Below are 21171 nucleotides of genomic sequence, written 5' to 3' on the forward strand. Positions count from 1 at the left end.
GAACCCACTTTGGGAGCTTGGGGGCTCAGGTGCTGGGTCCCTGGTCCCTCAGTCTGGTACCTGTACTTTATCTTCTGGGTTTTCAAGGAGAGATTTTTCAGAACCAGGGTCCTTGTGGTCTCCTTTCCTAGCTCCCAGCCTTTCCAGTGCAGCTCCTCAGGGACCTCGATGCCCCAGATCACCCTCTTCTTTGCATCATTTTGCTTCCTCATGATGCATATTTTCCTGGCCAGGGGATTTACAAGCTGTTCGGGTGACATAAAAGGAGAAGAAGAGAGGCCAATCAGCAGGTGTTGGATGCTAAGACTCAGGAAACAGACAATGACCGCCCAGTTCCATCCTGGGTTTAGCATTTAAGGGATGAAGTCCCTCACCCTTTGGACATAGTGTAGCAGAATATTTGATCCCACTGTGAAACCCAAGATTTTGTTGTTACCTGACAAACCTGTTTCTAGTTGTGGTGTGGCTCAACCTTAGTACATACCTTTCATCCCTCTGGCTGGAACACAGACATGTACCCCCTTAGTACACATCTTCAATCCCTAACCATGAAGGTAAAATTTATAAAAGGAAGCACTTATGTTTAAAGTGGTGTCTAATTCAGTAGCAGACAAAGCGACAAATCAGAGAAAGATTTGACAGACTAGGATATACCCAACTTTCACGAGAAGAGAGAGGAAAGAGAAGCCACTTGAGGGACATTGCAGAAGGTGGGGGCAGTTTTATCAGGACAGCTATACAGATTGCAGAGAGAAAACAAGATAGGTACAGATGAAGACAAAATGAGCAGAGAATGGGAAGGAACCAGAAGATTAGAACATATTGCCAGAGTTAGTTTGAGGTCAAGCAGAGCAATTCAGGAGAAGCTGAAAGACTCCAGTTTGAACCAGTCAGTGTGGAGAGGAGTTTGAGTCAGAGCAGCTGAGTTGAACCAGCCAGAGCTCAGAAAGAACGAGAAAGGGTGAGCTTATTCGGCAGTAAGTCTCAGAGGCTGAAAACACTGTAGGCTTAGGTAAGATTGTATGAAAGCTAGAAGCTTCCAGGACTGGGCCTAGGTTAGCACGTGGAGGCAGTAAGCCTCTGAGATAACAATCACATTAGGCGAATAAAAGTTACCTTTACAGCACTATAAATGAGTTCCCAGCACCCCATGCACTCAAGTCTGCCCAGGACTCCATCTAAGGGAGTGAGTGGCAGAGTGTATATGGGAGGCCAGTCTCCCAGACTTTCACCTTATTGCACTGTTACCATGCCTCTACGTGGCCTTGTCACGCATGGTCCACTTCCCCAGCTGTACCCTCACCTGGGTAGTGACACTGCTGCTTCCCAGGGTGCTGGCACTCAGGCACGAATCTTCATTCATGGTGTTCACAGTACAGTCTCCGCTTTCCCTCGTCCTCATGATGTGGTCTTGGTTTGTCTGGGTGAGCATCTAGTCAAGCCAGAAATTCCCAACAGATCTGTCTATGAGTCTGGGGCTGAGAGAGGAGCAGAGGAGGGAGTGAGGAAGAGCTGGTGGAGGAGGCTCGCCTTGAAATGGAGGAAAGGTTTGCTCTTTAGTTTGACATGTGCTATTGCTATGAGGTGGCACCATGTGCGACCGAGGCTGAACGCAAGGCCCAGAGCTTTGCTCATTGGCCTAAAGCGCCACTCCAGGAGCCAAATGGAATAAGACTCATGCAGCCCTTTTTTTCCATGGCTTCATGTGACATTATCTGGGATTTTAGTCTGCTTTCTATTGCTGTAACAGACACTACAACCAAAAGCATCTTGGGAAAGCAAAGGGTTAACCTTATCTTACAACTCTCAGGAAAGTCAGCTTTCTGACTTTACTGAGTTCAAAACAGGAACCTGGAGGTGGGAACAGTAGAGGGGCACTGCTTACTGGCTTTGCTCAGCTTGCCAGCTTGTTTGCTTGTCTGGTTTTTAGACATAGCCTCTCTATGTAGCTTTGGCTAGCTAGGTATTTGCTACATGGAGCAGGCTGGACTTGAACTCTCAGAGATCCGATTGCCTCTGCCTCCCAGGTGCTGGGATTAAAGGAGTGCACCACCAAGATACCCAGAAGTGCATCTGACTTTTTCTTAAATTTTTATTTGTGTGTGTGTGTGTGTGTGTGTGTGTGTGACATGTAGGTGGTCCTGGTGCCAGAGGGCTGTTTAATCCCCTGGCTCTGGTGTTAGAGGCAGTTGTGAGCTACCCAATATATGTGTGTTGAGAACGCATATCTTAAGCCCTGAATCCTTTCTCTAGTCCACCGAGTCTAAAATTCATAGTTTATCTCAATTCAGACCACCCAAATTTCAAGCACTCAGTAGTTAAGACTCCCACCTAGGAGACTCTGGCACTGTGGTCATGGCGGAGGGGACGGCAGGGGCGAAACAGGCCAGGCACCAAGGCGCAGGATTTTTATAACTGGCCTGATGAATCATTTGATGAAATGGACAGTACACTTGCTGCTCGGCAGTATATCCAACAGAACATAAGGGCAGATTGCTCCAGTATTGAGAAAATTCATGAACCACTTGAAGGCCAAGATGAAGGTGTGTGGAAGTACGAACATTTAAGGCAATTCTGCCTTGAACTAAATGGACTTGCTGTCAAACTTCAGAGTGAGTGACATCCAGATACCTGTACTCAGACGACAGCAACTGAACAATGGATTTTCCTTTGTGCAGCTCATAAAACTCCAAGAGTGTCCTGCCATAGATTATACCAGACACACACTGGATGGTGCTAAATGTCTTCTGAATAGCAATAAACATTTTCCCAGCAGGGTTGGCATAAAAGAATCATCTGTAGCAAAACCAGGATCAGTGTGCTGTAGGATTTATAGAATATTTTCACGTGCCTATTCTCATCACCGACAGATATTTGATGAATATGAAAGTGAAACGTTTTTACGTCATTGGTTTACCAAATTTGTGATGAAATATAATTTGATGTCAAAGGATAACCTGATTGTACCAATTTTAGAAGAGGAAGTTCAGAATTCAGTTTCTGGGGGAAAGTGAAGCATGAATGAATCATGTAGAACAATGCACTGATCACATAATTAACAATTATATACTGTATATATATATATATCATTTTAGACACATCAATCATGTATTCATATTATAGCTCACATGTTTAGTATAGGTTTTGTATGCTATGTGTTGCCTTTTTAAATGGAAATAATTCTAAGCTATTCATGAGCTGTGTATTCACTGGTTGGCACTCATGGTTTTTAAGTAAGTTTAGTATTATCTGTTTATAATGCCTGTTAATAAAAGAATTTACAGTTTGGTAAAACTGCTGCTAAACAATCATTGGATCACAATCTTTTCAAATCTATAAGAGAGTGAGCTTGTATTTCACACACAAGTATTTACAATTACTAAAGAGATAATGTTTTCTTTTGTTTTCACCCCTGAGCTTTAATAATTTAGAAAATTCAGTAGTATTCCACCTGTACTGTTAACTTTTCCAAAATGACATAAAAGTGTTTAAGAGTTCCGTTTATAGTTTTTGATATGCATGACCGATAATGTGTATGTTGAGAGAAAATCGAGGAGGCGTTAGTAATATGTAAATAATCTCTCTTCATAAAGTATCCTCTAGGTCAGTGTACTTGGAAACGTTACCTTCTTTGTGACAGTGGATTATTAAATACATGGTGATGATGATCAGGCACATGCATGATGTTCCCGTGGACACCTGCCCCTTCTTGTTTCCCTCTAGTCATGAAATGTATTTACCAAGCTATGGGTAGTGGTGGCTTCTCCCGATTTATATTTGCATTAATGGCTTTCAGAGCATACCTCATACTAGCCGTGACGTTACACTACAGGAAAACTGGACTGCCTATCTTTGTTTGTTAAAATTGTTGTAACTACTTAGAAAATAATCCTTAATATAGTTAGTGAGTAATATTAATCTTCTCACCTAACCCTAGGCAGCATTAAATAGATATGAAAAAGAATAGTGTATTTATTTTTTCCTCCCTCCTTAAAAGTTTATTGTTTGAATTATATGCACATGTAAGACTATTTACAATAATTCACAGGTTAAGTGGTGTTGATAAGTGGTCATACTTTGATTTCTTATTTCAGTGTCTTAAGAATTTAAGTGCAGATTTATATAACAGGATTGGTGGAGCTTCTCATTAAACGCTGAGGTCTCTATGCCACACTGTAACAAGGCACTAAGATGAAACGGAGACCTGTGCACTTAGGACAGTTGAAACTATCTTCACCAATTTAACAAACACAAGAAACTTCTTTTTTATTTAAGGGCTATTTGCAAATGAAAATTAAAAATGCATTCATCTTGTTTGTTTTTCTAATTGTTTGAAGAAATAATGTGCATCATATTATAAGACAAGTGTACACAGAAGAATTGGGAAATGACGGCATGCTGAGAGTGTGTGTGTAGCTGACGCCTGTCCGAGCCTGTGCTGAGCCAGTGCTCACGGCCATCACTGTACCTGAGCCCACAATGTCTTCTAAGACGTTCATGTTCGCAGTGAATAGAACATTGACTGAAGTTACTGTCACCATAAATCATTGGGGTTAGTAATTTTAAAATAAATATTTGTAAATATCTTAACGTATGCTAAGCTCATAAATTATACATAGTCTAACAATGTTGCTGTACTCTAGTTGGAGTCTCAGGGTGGATTTCTGTCATTTGTTTCTCAGTGAACAGTTAAGGCAGTGGTTGGGTTGTAGATCTGACTGAGTAATTGGAACACTTTGTGAATATATGGCTTAATATTAACAGGAGAATAAAGTATGGTTTCTTTATACTTATTCCAAAAAGAAATTTGCCACCTAGTAACTACCACACTGGACGGCAAAGCTGGAATACTTATTTATATATTTCACACTGTTCAGTATCCTTTTCACTTCTTTAATTAAGATTATCCCTATCCAAATGGTATCAATGTGAGCTGACCATCTACTGAGAACTAACAAGCCAGACAGTACTGTGAGGGTTTCAACAGATATTTCAATCCCTACAGTCTTTTATAATTGCATATGACTTGTCTTTTCCCCTGTTTTTTGAGACAAAGTTTCTCTGTGTAACCCTGCTGTCCTGGAACCAGCTCTATAGACCAGGATCTCAACCTGCCTCTGCCTCCCTAGTGCTGGGATTAAAAGGCTTGCATCATCATGCCTGACTGGGACTTGTTTTTTATTTAGCCTAAAAGCTTCAAGCTGTTAGCTATTTAAGCACCCCCTGTTATAATGTAACAATCTCAGATCACCCTTAGGAGTTTACACATTTCTCACAATCTCATTCCCTCCCTGCCAACCAGAGAAGCCCCCTGTTGACTCTTGTTCCTAGACGGTTCTCTAACCGCTGCAGGAAACCATCTCAGGTTCCTGCCTTCATCGCACCCACTCCTTCACAGAACATTTACCAAACACGTCCAGTACAGTAGGCACTCTGCTGGACACGGGACAAAACAAGTAAGGTTCCTACCTCCAGATGTAAAGTGGGTGTTCAGACGGAACCCAAGAAAGGCAAGCAGGTAGGGAAGAGAGCTGTTACTTTTCTGTCCTTGGATAGCTTTGCAGTCCTGCCCCTAGTCCCTGATCTCTCAGACATCAGAGGATTCGACAGACGACAGTCTGCCTCCCTGCTCCGAGAAAGTCCTCACTCAACACACCAATCTATCGCTGAAAGACCAGAGAAGATATGGAATAGGGTGGAAAAGTGGTCCAGCTCGAGTTTAAGGCAGTAAGCATGGGGCCTGTCCGATAACAAATGAGGTCATTTCCAACATTTTGCTGTGAAAAATTCTGCAGCTGTGGTGGGGTTTTTTTTTGGGGGGGGGCGTATTTTAAACCAATTTTCTAGTTTCAGGAATTGGGGGGATTTCACCAGCTTCTTTTATTTGCCCAATTCTCGATATTAAAAGTTTCCAAAATGACCGGTGAAAAAACCGGGAGTAGGGGTGGGAGTAGGGAGTGGTCAAGTAGAGCTGAGGAAGAAAGTGGTAAAACAAAAGGGAACAAAATTTATTTAAGAGGCTTCTCAGGGTCTCCCTGCTCCCGCATCTAATTAATCTCGCCCACAACAAAAGGACTTTTTGGATAAGGGGGTCTTAGTACAAATACCTTCCTTGACACTTGTTCCTCTCGCTGGGCTCCAACGTTCAGAACTCACACAAACGCCATGCAGACGTCTCCATAGATACAGTTCGCACGGGGCACAGCGTCTATTGGTATCCCATGGCAACGACGGCAACTCAAAAGAGCCAAGGTTCAGAGGAAGCGAATGGGTCCGTTTCTTTGTTTTGTTTTTCCTTTTCATTTTATTTCTTTTCCTTTATTTTCTCTCTTTTTTCTTCTTTCCTTTTCTTTTTCTTCTTTTTTCTTTTTCTCTCTTTATATTTTTTTTCTTTTTGTGCTAAGAATTATTAAAGCTTTGAGCATCACTAAACTACACACCCAGTCAACACCTGCTCAGATTTCATCTCCCTAATGTTAAGTCTTGAGTACAAGACTTTTCCTGCTGTAGTGTCAACTTCTTCCAGTTCACACAAGGTAAACACAGTTCCTCCAATTTTCATGATGTCCTGGCAATTTTTACTTTAGTTGACAACCTAATTTATAGATTACTGTATTTGTGGATTACCTGAAAGGGAGTTATGCCTAATCTCTTGAAGCAGACATTGATCTAGACTCAGAGCCTAATTCCCTATGATCACAATGGCTCATTGAAAACAGCCTCTGGTTATTTCTTATTTCATAAGATTTATAAATGTGTTCCTTCTGCTGCTGAAAGAGAATGTCTTTGGCATTTTCTTCCAGGTGTCTTTTGGTCCGAGACCAAGGTAAATTAACTTGATTGAAGAGAGACAAAAGTTAATGTATGAAGAAATTCTTTTTGTCTGTGCATTGGTGTGCATGCTGTGAGGGAGGTATCACGGGTGAAGAGGACGTAGACAAAGATGAGGATCTCAAAGTTCATTCTCTAGCAATTAAAGTGTTTTACTGCCTGAACACTGAACCTGCTTCTCCTCAGAATGAAAGGGGTGTGGTTATAGAGGAAGAGCTTACAGAGCTGGGGGCAGTTCCAAAGAATAAACTAGCAGTTTGGAGGATTGGGGTTCACTTATATGATGTGGGCAATGGACTGGAGTAACAATGTGACACCAGTTGGCTTGAAGGAGTCACATGACCAGGGGAAGGAAGGACCGCTGCAAGGGAGGGCCAGGAGGTCAGTTAAGTCATGCCAGCCCAATTAAGCCTGGAATTCTCTGGGGATTAAGGAATTTGGAACTCAGTGAGTGTTTCACTGGTTTCTCAGAATCTGAAGGCTGCACTTTGAACGTGATGAAGTTTATGCTGTTTGGAGTTCCTATAATGATTTCTCCATTTTTTGTTTTTCTTCAAGTTCTTTTTTAATCAGCCTGACTTGGCCAGACCTTATGGACAAAAAAGTGGGGGTTTAAATGGCAACAAGAGAATGCATGATAATGAATAAATGAAGTAATGCATAATGAATATGGTGAAGTAATGAAATAATGAACAGAAATGGATAAATAAAATTTTCTTTTTATACTTATACCAAAAACTGATCCTTGAATTAGGATTGGGTGGAGATCTCAGGGATCCTAATAAGAAAAAAACTAATAATAAAGAAGTCAGACTTCTTGAGACATGTGTCCTTTTGGTCTTTTCCCCTGAGGAACTTCTTCCCAGCATCTTCTGTTTATATACTGGTGAATTCTGGGCTAGGACAATGGAAGGATAGTTTCTTTTGTTACCAAGCCCTGTGGTCTGTGCTTCTATGAAATTTTAACTGGAAGCTCTGAGGAGTGACTTCAACTGATGTGGGAACTCCCAAGGAGAGGCCCCCCACATGCTTAACTTTGCTCAGGAAGGCGAATACCCAGAAAGGCATGATTGGGTGCTGGGTGTGAGGAAAGGGGAGCGGAAGCTGGGCTTGCCTTGGAGTCCCCTTCTCAGTAGCTTAGATGGCTTAGTAGCTTAGAAGATACTAGACATTGGTTCTGAGTGGCCATGTCTTCCTTCGTCCCACAGACACAGGTGCTGTTTGCTTCAAGGCTATGAGTAAAAGTGAATGATCTAGGAAAGTGATAAGGACCAAAGTATTGGGAAAAGTAAGGATGGGAGACCTGAGATCCTGTCTGAAGCCTGGGGCTGGGGGACAAAACACAGTTAGAAATTTGGGCTTTACTGCATACAAAATATCCATGCTTCCTTCCCAAGTGTCTTCTCATCAGCTTCCCCTAGAATAGAGAGGATTCCAGACTGGAAAATCAGATAGGCCTGGGATTGATCTTTGTTACTTTCTGGCTGTAAGGCTTTGAAAAGGTCATGATCTCTCTGACCCTCGGTTTCCTTAACTATTTATTGTGGATACTTTTTTTCTCTTGTGTTTTTCTGTTGATACAGGTCTTTACTTTGATCACCAGGCTGGCCTCATACTTGAAATCTCCCTGCCTCAGCCCCTAGGGCCATAAGCCTTCAGCACAAAAGCTTTATTGATTAATTTCCAAAACCCAGTGTTTCACTGATTAAGCACGTGAAAAGGGTGGACAAGCATGTTCTCTCTCTGACCTCTACACAGAGCCAGACAGCTTTCTGTGCTCCATCTCTTTCTACCAGCCTCAGCCTCTTTGCAGTGCACTTGGGAGGGAGCAGCTTCTCCTCTCCACACCCCCCTCCTCTGTTTCTCCAAGAATAGAGGCTGCTTTTGCTATGTTGAAGTCCAAACACAATGTGCCTGAGTGCCAGGGCCACTCTGCTGACCAGTTACATGCAGATGAATGGGCTGCCCCTCTAAAACCGAAGGACATTTGTTATGGTTCCCACTGTGACAAAACACCTGTTAGATGCAATTTAAAGGAAGAAGAACTTGTTTGGGGTCAAGACTCGAGAGGACCTATCCAGCATGGTGGGAAAGGAATGGCAGAGTTCACGGCAGTGGGAGCTTGTGTCTGGGACTCTTCACATCCTGACAGATCAGGAAGCAAAGAATGGGCAGCTCACACTCTTCTGGGTTTCTTCTTTCTTTTTATTCAGCCCGGGGCCTCCTGACCATGGAATGATGCCATCCACATTTACAGTAAATCTTCCCCACTAATTTAATCTTCTGTGAGCATCCTCACATCCATGCCCACAGGTGTGTCTCTTGAAGGAATCAGTCAGGCTGACAATGGAGATTGACCATTATAGCTGTCTTAGTTTCCTTTCCTGTTGCTGTGATAAAACACCCTACCAAAAACAGTTTAGTGGTAAAAGTGTACAGTTCAAGAGAAACAGTCTAGAATAGTGACCAGCATGGTGAGGCAAAACGGGAGAAGTTTGAAACAGATAGCAATGAATGTCTGACTGTGGAATGTTGTCACCTACGGATCTTCCCACCTAAGCTTCATCTAGATATTCCTTCATAGATGTGCCTTGTCTCCTAAGTGAGGCTAGATCCTGACAAACTCACAATTAATGCTAGTCACCACAACTGATGAGGAGACTGGATCTTAAAAAGTAAAGGAGCAGGCTCTTACAGTGTTGGGGCTGAATTCACATTTAGTTTGATGACCCCAGGCTCTTCCCTAAGCACCCCATTCTCCTGTCCTCTCAGGGGTAACCTCTCTCCGTTTATTTTGTACTCTGGAGACTTGGGGTTAGGGAAGAGAAGCTAGAAAGCAGGAGAGAGGAAGTGGGGGGGATTGCCAGGATTCTGGAGCTGTCCGTGGTGCTGGTGCCTCAAGTAAGGTGGAACTGGAGAGCCAGGGGAAGACCACATGGGCAGAAATGGAAAGACAGTTGGTCCTAAACAGATAGAAAACCTTTTCTTCGAATTCTCCTATCTTATGGCAGCTATAATGGTTAATCTCCATTGTCATGAGATAGAGGACTTCTAAAAAGAGGGCCTGGAAAAAAAAAAAGAAAAGAAAAGAGGGCCTGGAAAGATGTTTGGTGGGTAAGAACACTGGCTGCTCAAACCCAAAGGACTTGGGTTTTATCCCCAGAACTTACCTGGTGGTTTATAATTATCTATGCCTTCAGTCCCAGGGGATCTGATGCTATCTTTTGGCCTCTATTCATGTAGGCTATATATATATATATATATATATATATATATATATATATATATAGATAGATAGATAGATATAGATATAGATATAGATATAGATATAGATATAGATATATAGATATAGATATATAGATATAGATAGATAGATAGATATAGATATAGATATAGATATAGATACAGATACAGATACAGATATAGATATAGATATAGATATAGATATATAAAATTAAAAAAAATAACAACAAACAACAGGACAAAGAAAGAACTATTTCTGACCAAGACCCTTCCTAAAGTAAAGCTATCTTAATGTGACAGTGGGCTTCTTTTGGATGTGAAAGACTCCCTGGACCAAGATGGCAAAAGAGCTCACTTCTGGTTGGGGCACAAGGTCTTCATTGGATTTTCTTTTCATCATGGCAGTTTGCATTATTGGCACTATTAACTTTGATCTCTTTGCTAACATGTGTCTGCCAAAATTTTCTTAGTATAAACTTGCTACTTTATCTATTTCTTATTAGATTTTAACACTGACCACTGTTTGCTCCTTTTAAGATTAAGAGATTAGAACTGTAGGGGCAAGATGACTCATCAGGACATCTTGCTGTACAAGTCTGACAATGTGAGTCTGATACCCAGAATCACATCAGAATGGTGTCCAGAAGGCACACTCCCTTGCTGACAGTTGTTTCAGTCTGCTGGTCGGGGGCTCTGTTAGACCATGGATCAGAATACCCGATCTAGGGTGAACCAGACAGCATCTGTACAGCTTACTTGTTAGATGTTACTTAGCTTCAGAGCAGATCCTGCCTTTCCTGAGGATAAGAAAAAGTAGAGAACTTATGGGTATATTTCAAGCACCTCATATCTAACCCCACAGCATTTAGGATGTTCCTTCCCAAGGGCCACCCTTTTCTAACAGTTATGGCCACTCCTGAACTCCTGTTCCTTTAGTTTATGGGTAGGAGTGTCTTCTTGTACCCCTGAGACGGACTCACCAGTTCTGATCTAGGCTCTCCTATTGCATTTAGGAATCGACTTTGCCTCTCCAGGCCTTAGTTTCTTTGTGTGCAAATGAGGAAGTAATGTTCTCCTCACTTGTGTTTAGGACGTGAGGCACTGATGGGAATAGTGCATCTAGCACACCCGATCTATAGGAAGAGTACCCGACTGGAAGAAATGAACACACACACGGTACTTTCCCCCGGGGAAGCTAAGTTGTTCATCTCTGAAATGGTCAATACTTGTTCTCCTATTATGTCTCTCTGTGGGATGACAGAGTTTGTGGCTGCAGGTAGGATTACACCAGACACACAAATGCCCCAACTAAGATAGGAAGACCCCCGTGTCTCTACCCACCTCGGGGAGCTGCATGCGGCTGGGTGCGTGCAAGGCAGTGGGTGTGACTAAGGGCAGTGCAGCACACGGGGCTGGGCTGCTATCTACCCATAGAGGCCTTATCAGATCTGGGCTGGCCAGGTTCAGCCTGAGAAACAAAGAGGCTTTGAGAAGCTGACTGGGGTGTGGGATGTGGGGGCTGAGCCCCAGCAGGTGCAGCCATCCAGAGGCCAGAGGGCACTGGGTGGTGGGAGGTTTATCTGCACAGAGGAACCCTCTAGAGTGAGAAAAAGGGCTTGTGCTCTTCATCAACATCTTCCATTGCTAGAATCTTGTCCTTTTCGGGCAGATGTTTTGGGCAGGTCACGTAGGCTGTTTACACTGTCATTGCCATGACTCCTACTTCCTACCCCACATTCTAGTCTCCCTCTGACACCTGTGACTCCAGCCATTATGTCCCTTTGCCCCTGGCAGTACCCTGAACCCCCCTTCCACACACTAGCTCCTGATGATCCACTTGCCTACCTTTGCCCAAGTAGTGCAGGGCCATAAAGGCCCAGCCTTATTTCTTTATAATGGAAGGTTCCTATTTCAGTTCCCCAGGTGCTAGACCACCACCTAAAGAGCCAGTTGCCTCGGTTCAGCTCTGATAAAAACAGGGTCCACCCACTGTCAAAAGCCTTCAGTGCATGCAAGAGGAGATGAGTAAAGCCCACTTGGCTTCCAATGGGCCATGCCCAGACCGATTTCTAACCAAGAGAGAAAACTTCAGGAATAGCTTGGGGTGGGTACATTTAGAGAGGCCCCATCACAGACAGGAGTAGGTACCTCATTGTACTGGGTCTCCCACTGAGAGCAGTCTTTCCAGGCAGCTCCATAAGCCCCACAACTAAGAAGTTTTCTAATTTTGTTTCCTGAACCCCAACAGTCCAGATCTCAGTATCTCAGGTCTCTCTCCCTCACTTCCAGGACATGTGGACAGAGGTATAACCTAAGTTCCTTCTCCACCCATCTTCAAGGTATGAGGGCACAGTGGTTCAATTTTAAAAATTTCTGTTACAAAAATAATCCTCGATGTATCCCTGTCAAGAGTGTAAGATACTACTTATAAGTAACTAGATCAGGAGGACTCTGTTCCTGCGCATACATAAATGCCTACATCCTGGGGATAGGTTTATCACTGCAAGTGAGGTCCTAATGACAGAACATGTTTGGCCCCTTCTTTTAGCCCTCTTGGCATTTGACATTCTGCCACTGGCTGGCACAGTACAGAAGCCCTCCCCGAATGCCAGCACCTTGAGTGTGGACAGCCAACCCCAGAAGCTGTGAGAAGGAAATGACTTTCTTCCCTAACAACTCTGCCTGTAGTAATCTTTCATGGCTGCACTAAATAAAGTAAGATGGGAGTGGGGGTGAGACTCCGGCTCAGAAAACAGAAACCTGGGCTGAGGTCTCATGTGCACAGGGAAACCCGTTTTCAAGAACAGGGAGGTAGAACACCTCTATCTGAAAATCCTCTAGGGCAGCCACTGAGGCCAAATGGCACTTGAGGGTAGAAGAGGTGAAGGCCATGATTAAAAGCCCCACATGTTACTTTGTCCTTTCCTGAACACCATGACTCCTCCAGTCTTGCCTTCAGTCTTTGGTGTTTTCACTTGAATTTCTATAATCTATCACCATGGCTTTTTTTTTTTTTTTCCTAACTCTACAGCCAATTCCCAGTCCGGGTCACCTTCTCTTCCTCCAGCTAATGGACCCTCTTCTTCCATGTTGCCCCTGCTAATGTCTCTTCCTTACAGAATCCAGGGGATCTTTTAAAAACTCAACTCATGAGCCTCACCCTGCTTTAACCCCCCCCACGCCCTTTCGTAGGCTCCAGACCCTCTTCCCTGACTCTTGCTGTCTTGGTGATGAAGATAATGGCCACCATCATCATTATTACTAATTTACCTTTTTATTTCTGTTTTCTCTCCTTCTCCCTGACCTGTGTCTCCCTCCTCCTTTCTCTTCCCTGTCTCTGTCTTCCTCTGCCCTCCATGACCTGGAGGGCTGTACATATTCTCCAACTGTCATGACAACCTAATCTAGCAGATAGAAAGTCTACCGGGAACGAATGAGAAAGAAAATGGACAAGGACACCATTACCATCACTTCATATTTCTCATTATACAAGATATTTTAGCCTGGTGAGCAAGAATCTGCTAGAGAGAGATGGGTCCATCCTAGATGTGTAAATAACAGACTTCCAGGCATGATCAATCACAAGTTCACCCCAGGAAAAGAAAGCCCAGGACAATGGTAGGCCAGGGAAGGATACAAATTCCTTGCTGTGTTGGCTCCAGCGTGTTGTCATTTTGAAAATGACACATGGCATTGTTATAAGCATTAAAAAGACTGCAAGTGTAAAGTCTAGAAAAATGCTTAGCCATAGTCTTCATGAGATGACAGACTATGGGGACATATGTCACAGACCCCCTGAGCAATAATTATTTGTTGGTTTGCTTGCTTGTTTATTTTGCGTCAAGGTCTTGCTATGTAGCCCTCCCTGGCCTGGAACTTGTCACAATCCTCCTGCCTTTGCCTCCTGAGTGCTGGAATTATGGCTAGCGATACCATTCCCAACCAGAGATGTTTTATGTTTTGTCTTGAAACAGGGTCTCACAACATAGCCCAGACTGACCTCCAGTTCGTGATCCTTCCACCTCCGCCTCACTAGGACTATTGGTGTATGACACCTCATCCGTCTCAAGAACGTCAATTTGTATTGTTTTCCTGATCTCCCTGCTTTTCCCTGGACACAACTGCCTACTGTTCAGTTGATCTGACCTGTGCAGGAAAAATTGCCTTAGGTTGGTTGGAGGAACTGAAAATGAAGGGTGCTGTTCTGTCTTGGCAACAAACTGGGTCTTCTTTAGACATAGCAGCACTGGTATGGTTTTGATAGAAAATGCTCCCCACCCCATTCTCATGTAAGCTTGGTCCCAGACAGTGACACTAACATCTTCAGTGATGAGTGTGTAAATGGATGGGCTGTAAGAAAGTGGGTCCAGATGTAGGAAGTAGGTGGTGAGAGGCATGCTTCTGAATGGTAGATCTTGACCCCAGACCTTCTGCTCTCTCTGCCTCAAGTTTCCCAGATGGAGCTGTCAGGACACAGAATGGAACCTCAAAGACCATGAAACAAAATAAACCATTTCTCTTGTGTGTGTGTGTGTGTGTGTGTGTGTGTGTGTGTGTGTGTGTGTGTGTGTTTTCTTCCTGGTGACAAAAAGCCAACTACCATCCACGGACCATTTACTGTGTTTGGGATATTTATAAAAATTAATCCCTGGGCCTCACCTTAGACTCATGAAGACAAAAACCTTTAAGTGAGGAACAGCCTTTAAGTAAGCATCCCAGGGAATTCTGATGACTCGACAACAGCTACTTTATGGACCTCCGACGGACCCAAGAAGTCAGAATGGGCCACTGAGAGACATGAGTTCAATGGAACCTTTTCTTTTTTCATACTTCAGTTCACTACCAATAGAAAAGAATCTAGAACCCAGGCCCTGAGAAGGCTCAGGGGAAACGGGAGAGCCAACTCTCACTCGGGCACTGCCCCATAGTTCTGGGTGTGTGAAGTGGCAATGGACCAGTTACCTGTGTTCCCTCGCTGGCATGGCCATGCTGAGAGAGAACCGTGTGATGGTCCCACCCCATTCTCCTCTGCCGGGTCTAGGAAGGGCTTGTAGGGAACATTTGCCTCGTGGCTGTAGTGACCTGTATATTGGTCCTGCTCAGCAGGGTGGATTCCATGGCTCTAACAACTTAAATAATTTTTATTACAAAAGAAAGACCAAAACATTCCCAAGATTCTCCCATGGGTTTCCCACTCCATGCAAATAAATAAGGTGAAGGAGACAGACTGGAGGGGGGGGGGTGTGGAGATGTGGATCAGCGGAAAAAGGAGCTTAGCCTGGGCAGGGGTGGCAAGGACATCCTGGCTCCTTCCCCAGTCCCAGGTAGTAGGGTCACATTGCCTGGATCAGAGTTTCTGCCCATTGACAACAGACTCAGGAGTCAGGAGGAGTGTGGCCTGCAGGGAAGGTCATGTTCCAGGATGTCCAGGCTGCTGCTGGTCTTTCAGTTCTGGGAGGCAATGGATCCAGCCAGCTCCCTGCTGGCTCCTAAGGAATCTAGCAGCATCAACTGAGGTGCAAGCCCACCTATGGGCAGCCTCTCTTCACACTCTCATCAATCGCCAACAGTAAAGTCACAAACCCAGGCCCCGAGAAACACCAGAAGTAAGCAGTCGTCCGAAGGCAGACGGAATGTGGGTCCTTCCCATGCAGGGAGGTGGGGTGTGAAGAATCGTGGTCAGAGCTAGCTGGGCCTTAAGGTCTCCAGGAGAAGAGAGCCTACCTCCCCCTAGTCAGCTCGGTTCACAGCTCTGCCTCTAAACACAGACGAGGGTGTGGAGCCCAGCACGTCCTGGTCAAGTCTCAATGGTGTCTCCCTCTGGATCAGAGGACACAGACATCCTCAAGCCAAGTGCCTTCCAGGGCCAGAACCTTCCTGGTGAGGAGGCCTTTGGATCCAGCACAGCAGTTCCAGGAGGGCAGTGGTTAGACTCCCTTCAGCTTCCTGCCCCAGACATGCCCAGTGGATGGAAGGTGCTCTCTTCTAGCAAGAGACGCCCCAGGCGGTAGAGCAGCTGAGGGTACCAGTGAACACCCTCACTTGGGGTCCAGCTGCCCCATGCCAAGCTAGGAAACAGTCGCAGGGGCCAGAAGGCCAACTGAGCCAGATGGTGGTCAGCCACAGTTGCAAAGCAGGAGGCTACCACATCTTCCACCACAAGTGTCCCATGCCTTGTGAGAGGAGCATAGGACCCAAGGGCCACATGTGTGGACACAGCTGCCACCCGTGCAGGCTGAAGGCCTGGTACTCCTGCTACCAGCACGTACTGGCCTGGTTGCACATGGCTGGCAAATGTGGCCCGGAAGCGGGCCGCTGGTTCTGTATGATTGTCTGCAATGAAGAGCAGGTGGGCCGGCGTGAGTGCCAGCCGGCGTGGGGGATCCTGAGTCTCGATGATCTGGAAAACTCTCAGCCTGTTTGGCTCACGGTCCAGGAAAATGAGTACGTCACTGAAGGTGGGGTTCCCATCCTCCCCCATGGCCAGCACCCGGTCTCCTGGCCTCACAGCTGACAGGGCCACACGCTCCCCATTCTCTAGGCGCACCTGGGCTCCAGCAGGAAAGCATCCCCCTGTCTTGGCGGCAGCCGAATGCTCTGTAGGTAGAAGGGACATGAAGGTGTTACTGCTGGATGCTCACATTCTCAAGCACAGTGTCCCCTCCCCCAGCACCCTAGCCCAGGAGAGCTTCTCTGGTTTTCAGATTATGCCCCCAATCACTATACCCCAGCCTCTGATAACCCACCACCAACCCATAGTTGAGTCTCTGCCCTTCTTTTCCATAGCCCAAACCCTAGCTAATGAGAGGAACACACAGGGGCTGGAACACCGGATGATGTCCCCACTAGATTCTGCCAGGAATCCCAGAGGCTGGAGGTCAGCAGAGCCACTGGTTACTTGTGACCTGAACCTAGGAAAGCTGCAAACTTGTGGACATGGGGCTGGCTTAGCTTTGCCGGGGTCTAGATAGTCTGTCTGTTCTACCACTTGATCAAATACCTCCAAGAAATGGCCCTCCCAGGCTGGCATTCCAAACTGACAGAGCTGACCATTCGAGTCTGTGGGAGTTAGAGGAACACCAGCCCGCGGAGAAAACAGGTTCCTGAGGCATCTTCAGAGTGAGCGGTTGGGGGAGGGGGGCGCCAATGGCAAGGACAGAACCCATCACTTTCAGTTCGTGTGTTGGCTGGGCATAGTCAGTGGTCAGTGTTTGGAGTCAGGAGTCAAGAACAGAAGGGGCCACTTGGGGAGCTGACCTCTGGACTGGGGTTTATAGATGAAGTGGGTATGATTTTATGTACACACAGTTGGACGTGTCAGGTTTGGGGGTGGAGGGGGGTTAGGATCACCCTCGTGAACCCCGGTGAATCAAAAATACCATGAAAGGTCTACTGTGCCAGTCTGTGCCAGTCTGTGAGTGCAACTACTATATAGCCCCACGTAGAGGGGCGTGTGTGGCCGAGTGGGACCCACTGGAGAACCATGTGAAGCATTCGTGAGTGGGTTAAGTGTAAGTGACAGGGACGCTGGTGAGACTGGGGATGAAGAGGCAAGGCTCCAGTGCCTGCCAGTTTTGATCAACAAGGCGGCCAATCTGGGGAAAATCCACTTTATTGAATCCATTTACCTCCAAAATGTCCAGCTTTGGGGCTCCAGGGAAGAGATTTGGGGACGCCTGCGCCCCAACGGGAAGCCTGACCTGCGTTTGGGTGGGAAGTTCTGAACCTCTGGGCTTCTGGTCGGGCACTCTGATGTCTAGACACACTCTGATTCCTAGCCCCATCATGCCTTGTTCTGCATGGGTCTGGTTCGGGGACAGTGGTGCCTGCCAACCTGGCTTCCTCCATCTCTTCAACTTGTTCTGTCTTGCACTTCCTGTGGCAGTCTCTGGGCTGTGGACCAGCAGGTCAGCGCTCAGTGGAATAGGCCCTGTCTGTCTAGGCTCCTGCAGCAACACAACACTACCGGACATGGGAGGAGCAAGCAGTCCAAAGCAGCGGCAGGGAGCGCTGCTGCCGCCTCGGAAATCCTCTTCCCTTGGGTCCCCGCCTCCATCCCCTGGAGGCCATCTTCTCCTTCTTGGCCTTAGCGGGCCTTGAGCTGCCTGCCCACGCCCTGCGGCCCCGGCCCCGGGCCCAGCCCCCCGGCAGCAGCGGCTCACCAGACTTGACAGAACAATGCACGTGGGCCTTGGACTCGTAATACACCCAGTCGAAGCCGGCCTCCACTGCTAAGCGCGCTAGCAGTCCATACTTATTTCGGTCGCGGTCTGAGGTGGTGATATCCACCGCGCGGCCTTCATAGTGTAAAGACTCCTCTGAGTGATGGCCATCTTCGTCCCAGCCTTCGGTCACCCGCAGCTTCACACCCGGCCACTGGTTCATGACAGAGATGGCCAGGGAGTTCAGACGGTCCTTGCAGCGCTGTGGAGGGGAAGGAGCTCGAAGTTAGGGAAAGGAGCCCACCCGGGTGCAGGTGAGAAAAGATTCCACCGACTCTCCCACAGCATTCAAAGTACTTGGAAAACTTGGGAGGACCTCTGCCCTTTTCCCTTAGGAATAGAGGACTCTAAATGTGTTCTCCCAGTCTAGCAGCCAGGATTCCCCTGGGAACTAGGCCACGCAGTGGCGCCACGGATCTGGAGGACGCATGGAGTCACGCACTCTCAGGGGACCGGTCTCCAGGCTATGGAGATCAGCTTGGCTCCCTCTCACTTGCTTGGCGTTTAGATTCGCCACAAATGTAGCAATGCTTTCCAGAGTCCGGTTGCTCCGTTTTACCTAGGCATCAGGGTAAAACCCTAGGGTCATCTGCCGCGAAGAAGGAAAAAGTTTAACAACAGTTCACAGCCTGCGGGCTGGCCTGCTGGGCATGCAAGGCCAAAGGTGCCCAGTAGGTGTCACCGCAGCCCCAGAGCTGAGGCCACCAGACACCAAGCCCTGCCAGCACGGCAGGTGCAGACCCAATGGTAGCACGGGTCTGGGGGTGTGTTGGAGGAAAATTTCAGTTCTGTTTAGAGACCTCCAGCAAGTGCCACGAAACATTTCCTTTGGAACCTTCTTTTGAACCCACACCTGCCCATTCTTAGCTGGAGACACCTCAGGCAGAGCCATTACTCCTCTTAATTGACTCGGACACGAGAGACCAGGGAGCTCTCACACCTCCGCCAGGGTTCAGTGTCCCTATTTGGGAAAGGATCGAGAAGAAACGGAGACTTTCATCTCAAGAAACTGGCTCTGAACCCTCGAATCTTCCTTAAATAGTGCGAGTGTGGAGCGCTGCACCCTGGAGATCATCAGTGGCGACTGCCTATTCAGGAGTCTCCATCCTTTGCCCAAGGGACCATGCATTTGACTGAGAAAAGAGAGTGTAGTTTCCACCTGCAAGGAAGGGGCCTGCACCAGTCTTTAACATCTAGGTAAGGTGTGAGATCCTGCCAAGTATCAACCTACCTCTGCCCCTACGGAGCTCTACAGACCCATGAATTTAACCTCAGGAGCTAACAGTGACTACAATTCAGGGTTTGGGCCATCTTCCATACTGGGCAGCCTGGCTTGAAGGTGTTCACCACCACCACCCCCGGGGGGGGGGTGTAGCTCGGCTCCCTTAGCTCCTTCTAGATCCCCGTGGTCCAGTTCTTAGACCTCACACCTTACTAGCCAGCTGTCGCTCGACTCTCCTCTCTACCCCCTCCTTCGAGTACAGAGCCTGGGCTCTCGCTGTCAATGATTGCCCAGCCTGTGGCCCGGATCCTTATCTGCATTCCTCGGCGCCCAGCCCGGCCCGGCCACCGGCCAACCTTCGGCCCCGACATCGGCCGGCCGGCCCCGGCGCCAGCGCGCATGCTGAAAGCTGTGGTTAAGCTGCTCTCCCTAAAGGCAGCCTACTAAAAGGGAAAGGGCCGATAGACCCTAGCGGAAAGGGGTGTACATCTTTCCCAGGGCACACCAAGCTTCGGAGAAAGAAGTGTGATGTCTGGTGGAATTGGATCCTGCTCCGAGCATGCAGAGATAAACTAATGTCAGCTCTGCTCCCTACCTTCCTAGGCATCGCTATTCCTATTTCCAATCTTTCTTGTCCGTGCCACCAAGCAAGGATCCCCCAAGCTTGGTCTCTGAGCCTGGAGGCTCCAGTACCCCACCCTTTAACCGCAACCGCGCCGCTCAGCCCTCGCGACAGACACGTGGGCTCACTCGGCTGGTTCCCTTTCCTACCTCTGCCTCCACACTCAACTTTCCCCTGCTATTCCTTAAGCCCAGAACTAGCCAAGAAGCTGCTCCAGGAGAGGGCAGCGCAGCTAACCAAGGGCACAAGGGAAGGAAAGGCCACGGGGGTCCTGGTGTCCTGAGCTTCTTCGCCTCAGGGACGCCAAATGGCTTCAAAATGACCAGGACTGGGCTGTGAGAAATATTAGGCCGAGAAGGATTTTGTGGTTCCCGGAGGCACAAGAGACAGCCAGGTCAAGGTACCTTCAAGTGCCAGATCTGACCTGAGCTGCCGGCACTCGCGGGCAGAGGGGCCGCCCGCCAACCTTGCCGAGCTGTGGGGCTTGGCAGCAGTTAGAGAGCTCCTCTTAAAGACACCGGGAGGGATCCCGGATGCTAACACTCCCGCGGGATCCCTTGGCCAGCCCGTCTTGGGCAGAAAGACACCGGGGATTCACGAGAAGGGCAGGTGCCAGGGGGCGTGCCAGGCAGTCGAGAAAAGGTGCCAGGCGAGAGGATAGGGCCGGGCAGGTGACGATGCTTCGATGGCGCGCTGGGAGGACCGATCGCGCTCACCTGGGTCATGAGGCGGTCGGCACCCGTGTTCTCCTCGTCCTTGAAAATGATGTCGGGATTGTAGTTGGGGGTGAGCTCCTTGAAGCGCTCAGAGCTGCGCGCGATCTTGCCTTCGTAGCGCCCGCTGGCGCCCAGGGTCTTCTCCGGCACGTTGGGGCTGAACTGCTTGTAAGCAAGAGGCACGAGTTTGCGAGGCGGCCTCCGGCGGCTGCCCACCACCCGGCCCGGCCCGCAGCCCCTAGCCGCTGGCACCAGAAGCAACAGCAACAGGAACAGACAGAACCGCAGTCGGGGCCGGAGCCAGGCGGGAGACAT

At 47.4% G+C, this 21171-nt stretch overlaps 2 protein-coding genes and 1 pseudogene across 3 annotated transcripts in view; 1 reads left to right on the top strand and 2 right to left on the bottom strand.

The window, feature by feature from the left end:
* Positions 1–1432, bottom strand: part of CFAP65 (cilia and flagella associated protein 65) — a gene marked incomplete at both ends in the record, with an annotated part of 32331 nt that extends 30899 nt beyond the window's left edge. The window contains 2 exons of the mRNA XM_080932907.1: positions 61–245; positions 1304–1432. Of these exons, the coding sequence (XP_080789033.1) occupies positions 61–245; positions 1304–1432 (314 nt within the window). The remainder of the gene's footprint in view (positions 1–60; positions 246–1303) is intronic.
* A 926-nt stretch (positions 1433–2358) lies between these two features.
* LOC308433045 (MOB-like protein phocein) lies at positions 2359–3014 on the top strand (annotated as a pseudogene). Its single transcript has one exon. The product of its transcript is annotated as an MOB-like protein phocein (transcript).
* Positions 3015–16012: 12998 nt separating this feature from the next.
* On the bottom strand, positions 16013–21171 carry IHH (Indian hedgehog signaling molecule; the record flags this gene model as incomplete). Its single annotated transcript, XM_080933065.1, has 3 exons — positions 16013–16671; positions 18237–18498; positions 20857–21171. 3 exons carry the CDS (start codon positions 21169–21171, stop codon positions 16013–16015), a joined length of 1236 nt encoding a protein of 411 aa, XP_080789191.1.

The sequence above is a fragment of the Micromys minutus genome (genome assembly GCF_963924665.1).
Source record: "Micromys minutus genome assembly, chromosome: 19".
NCBI classification, from domain to species: Eukaryota; Metazoa; Chordata; class Mammalia; order Rodentia; family Muridae; genus Micromys; species Micromys minutus.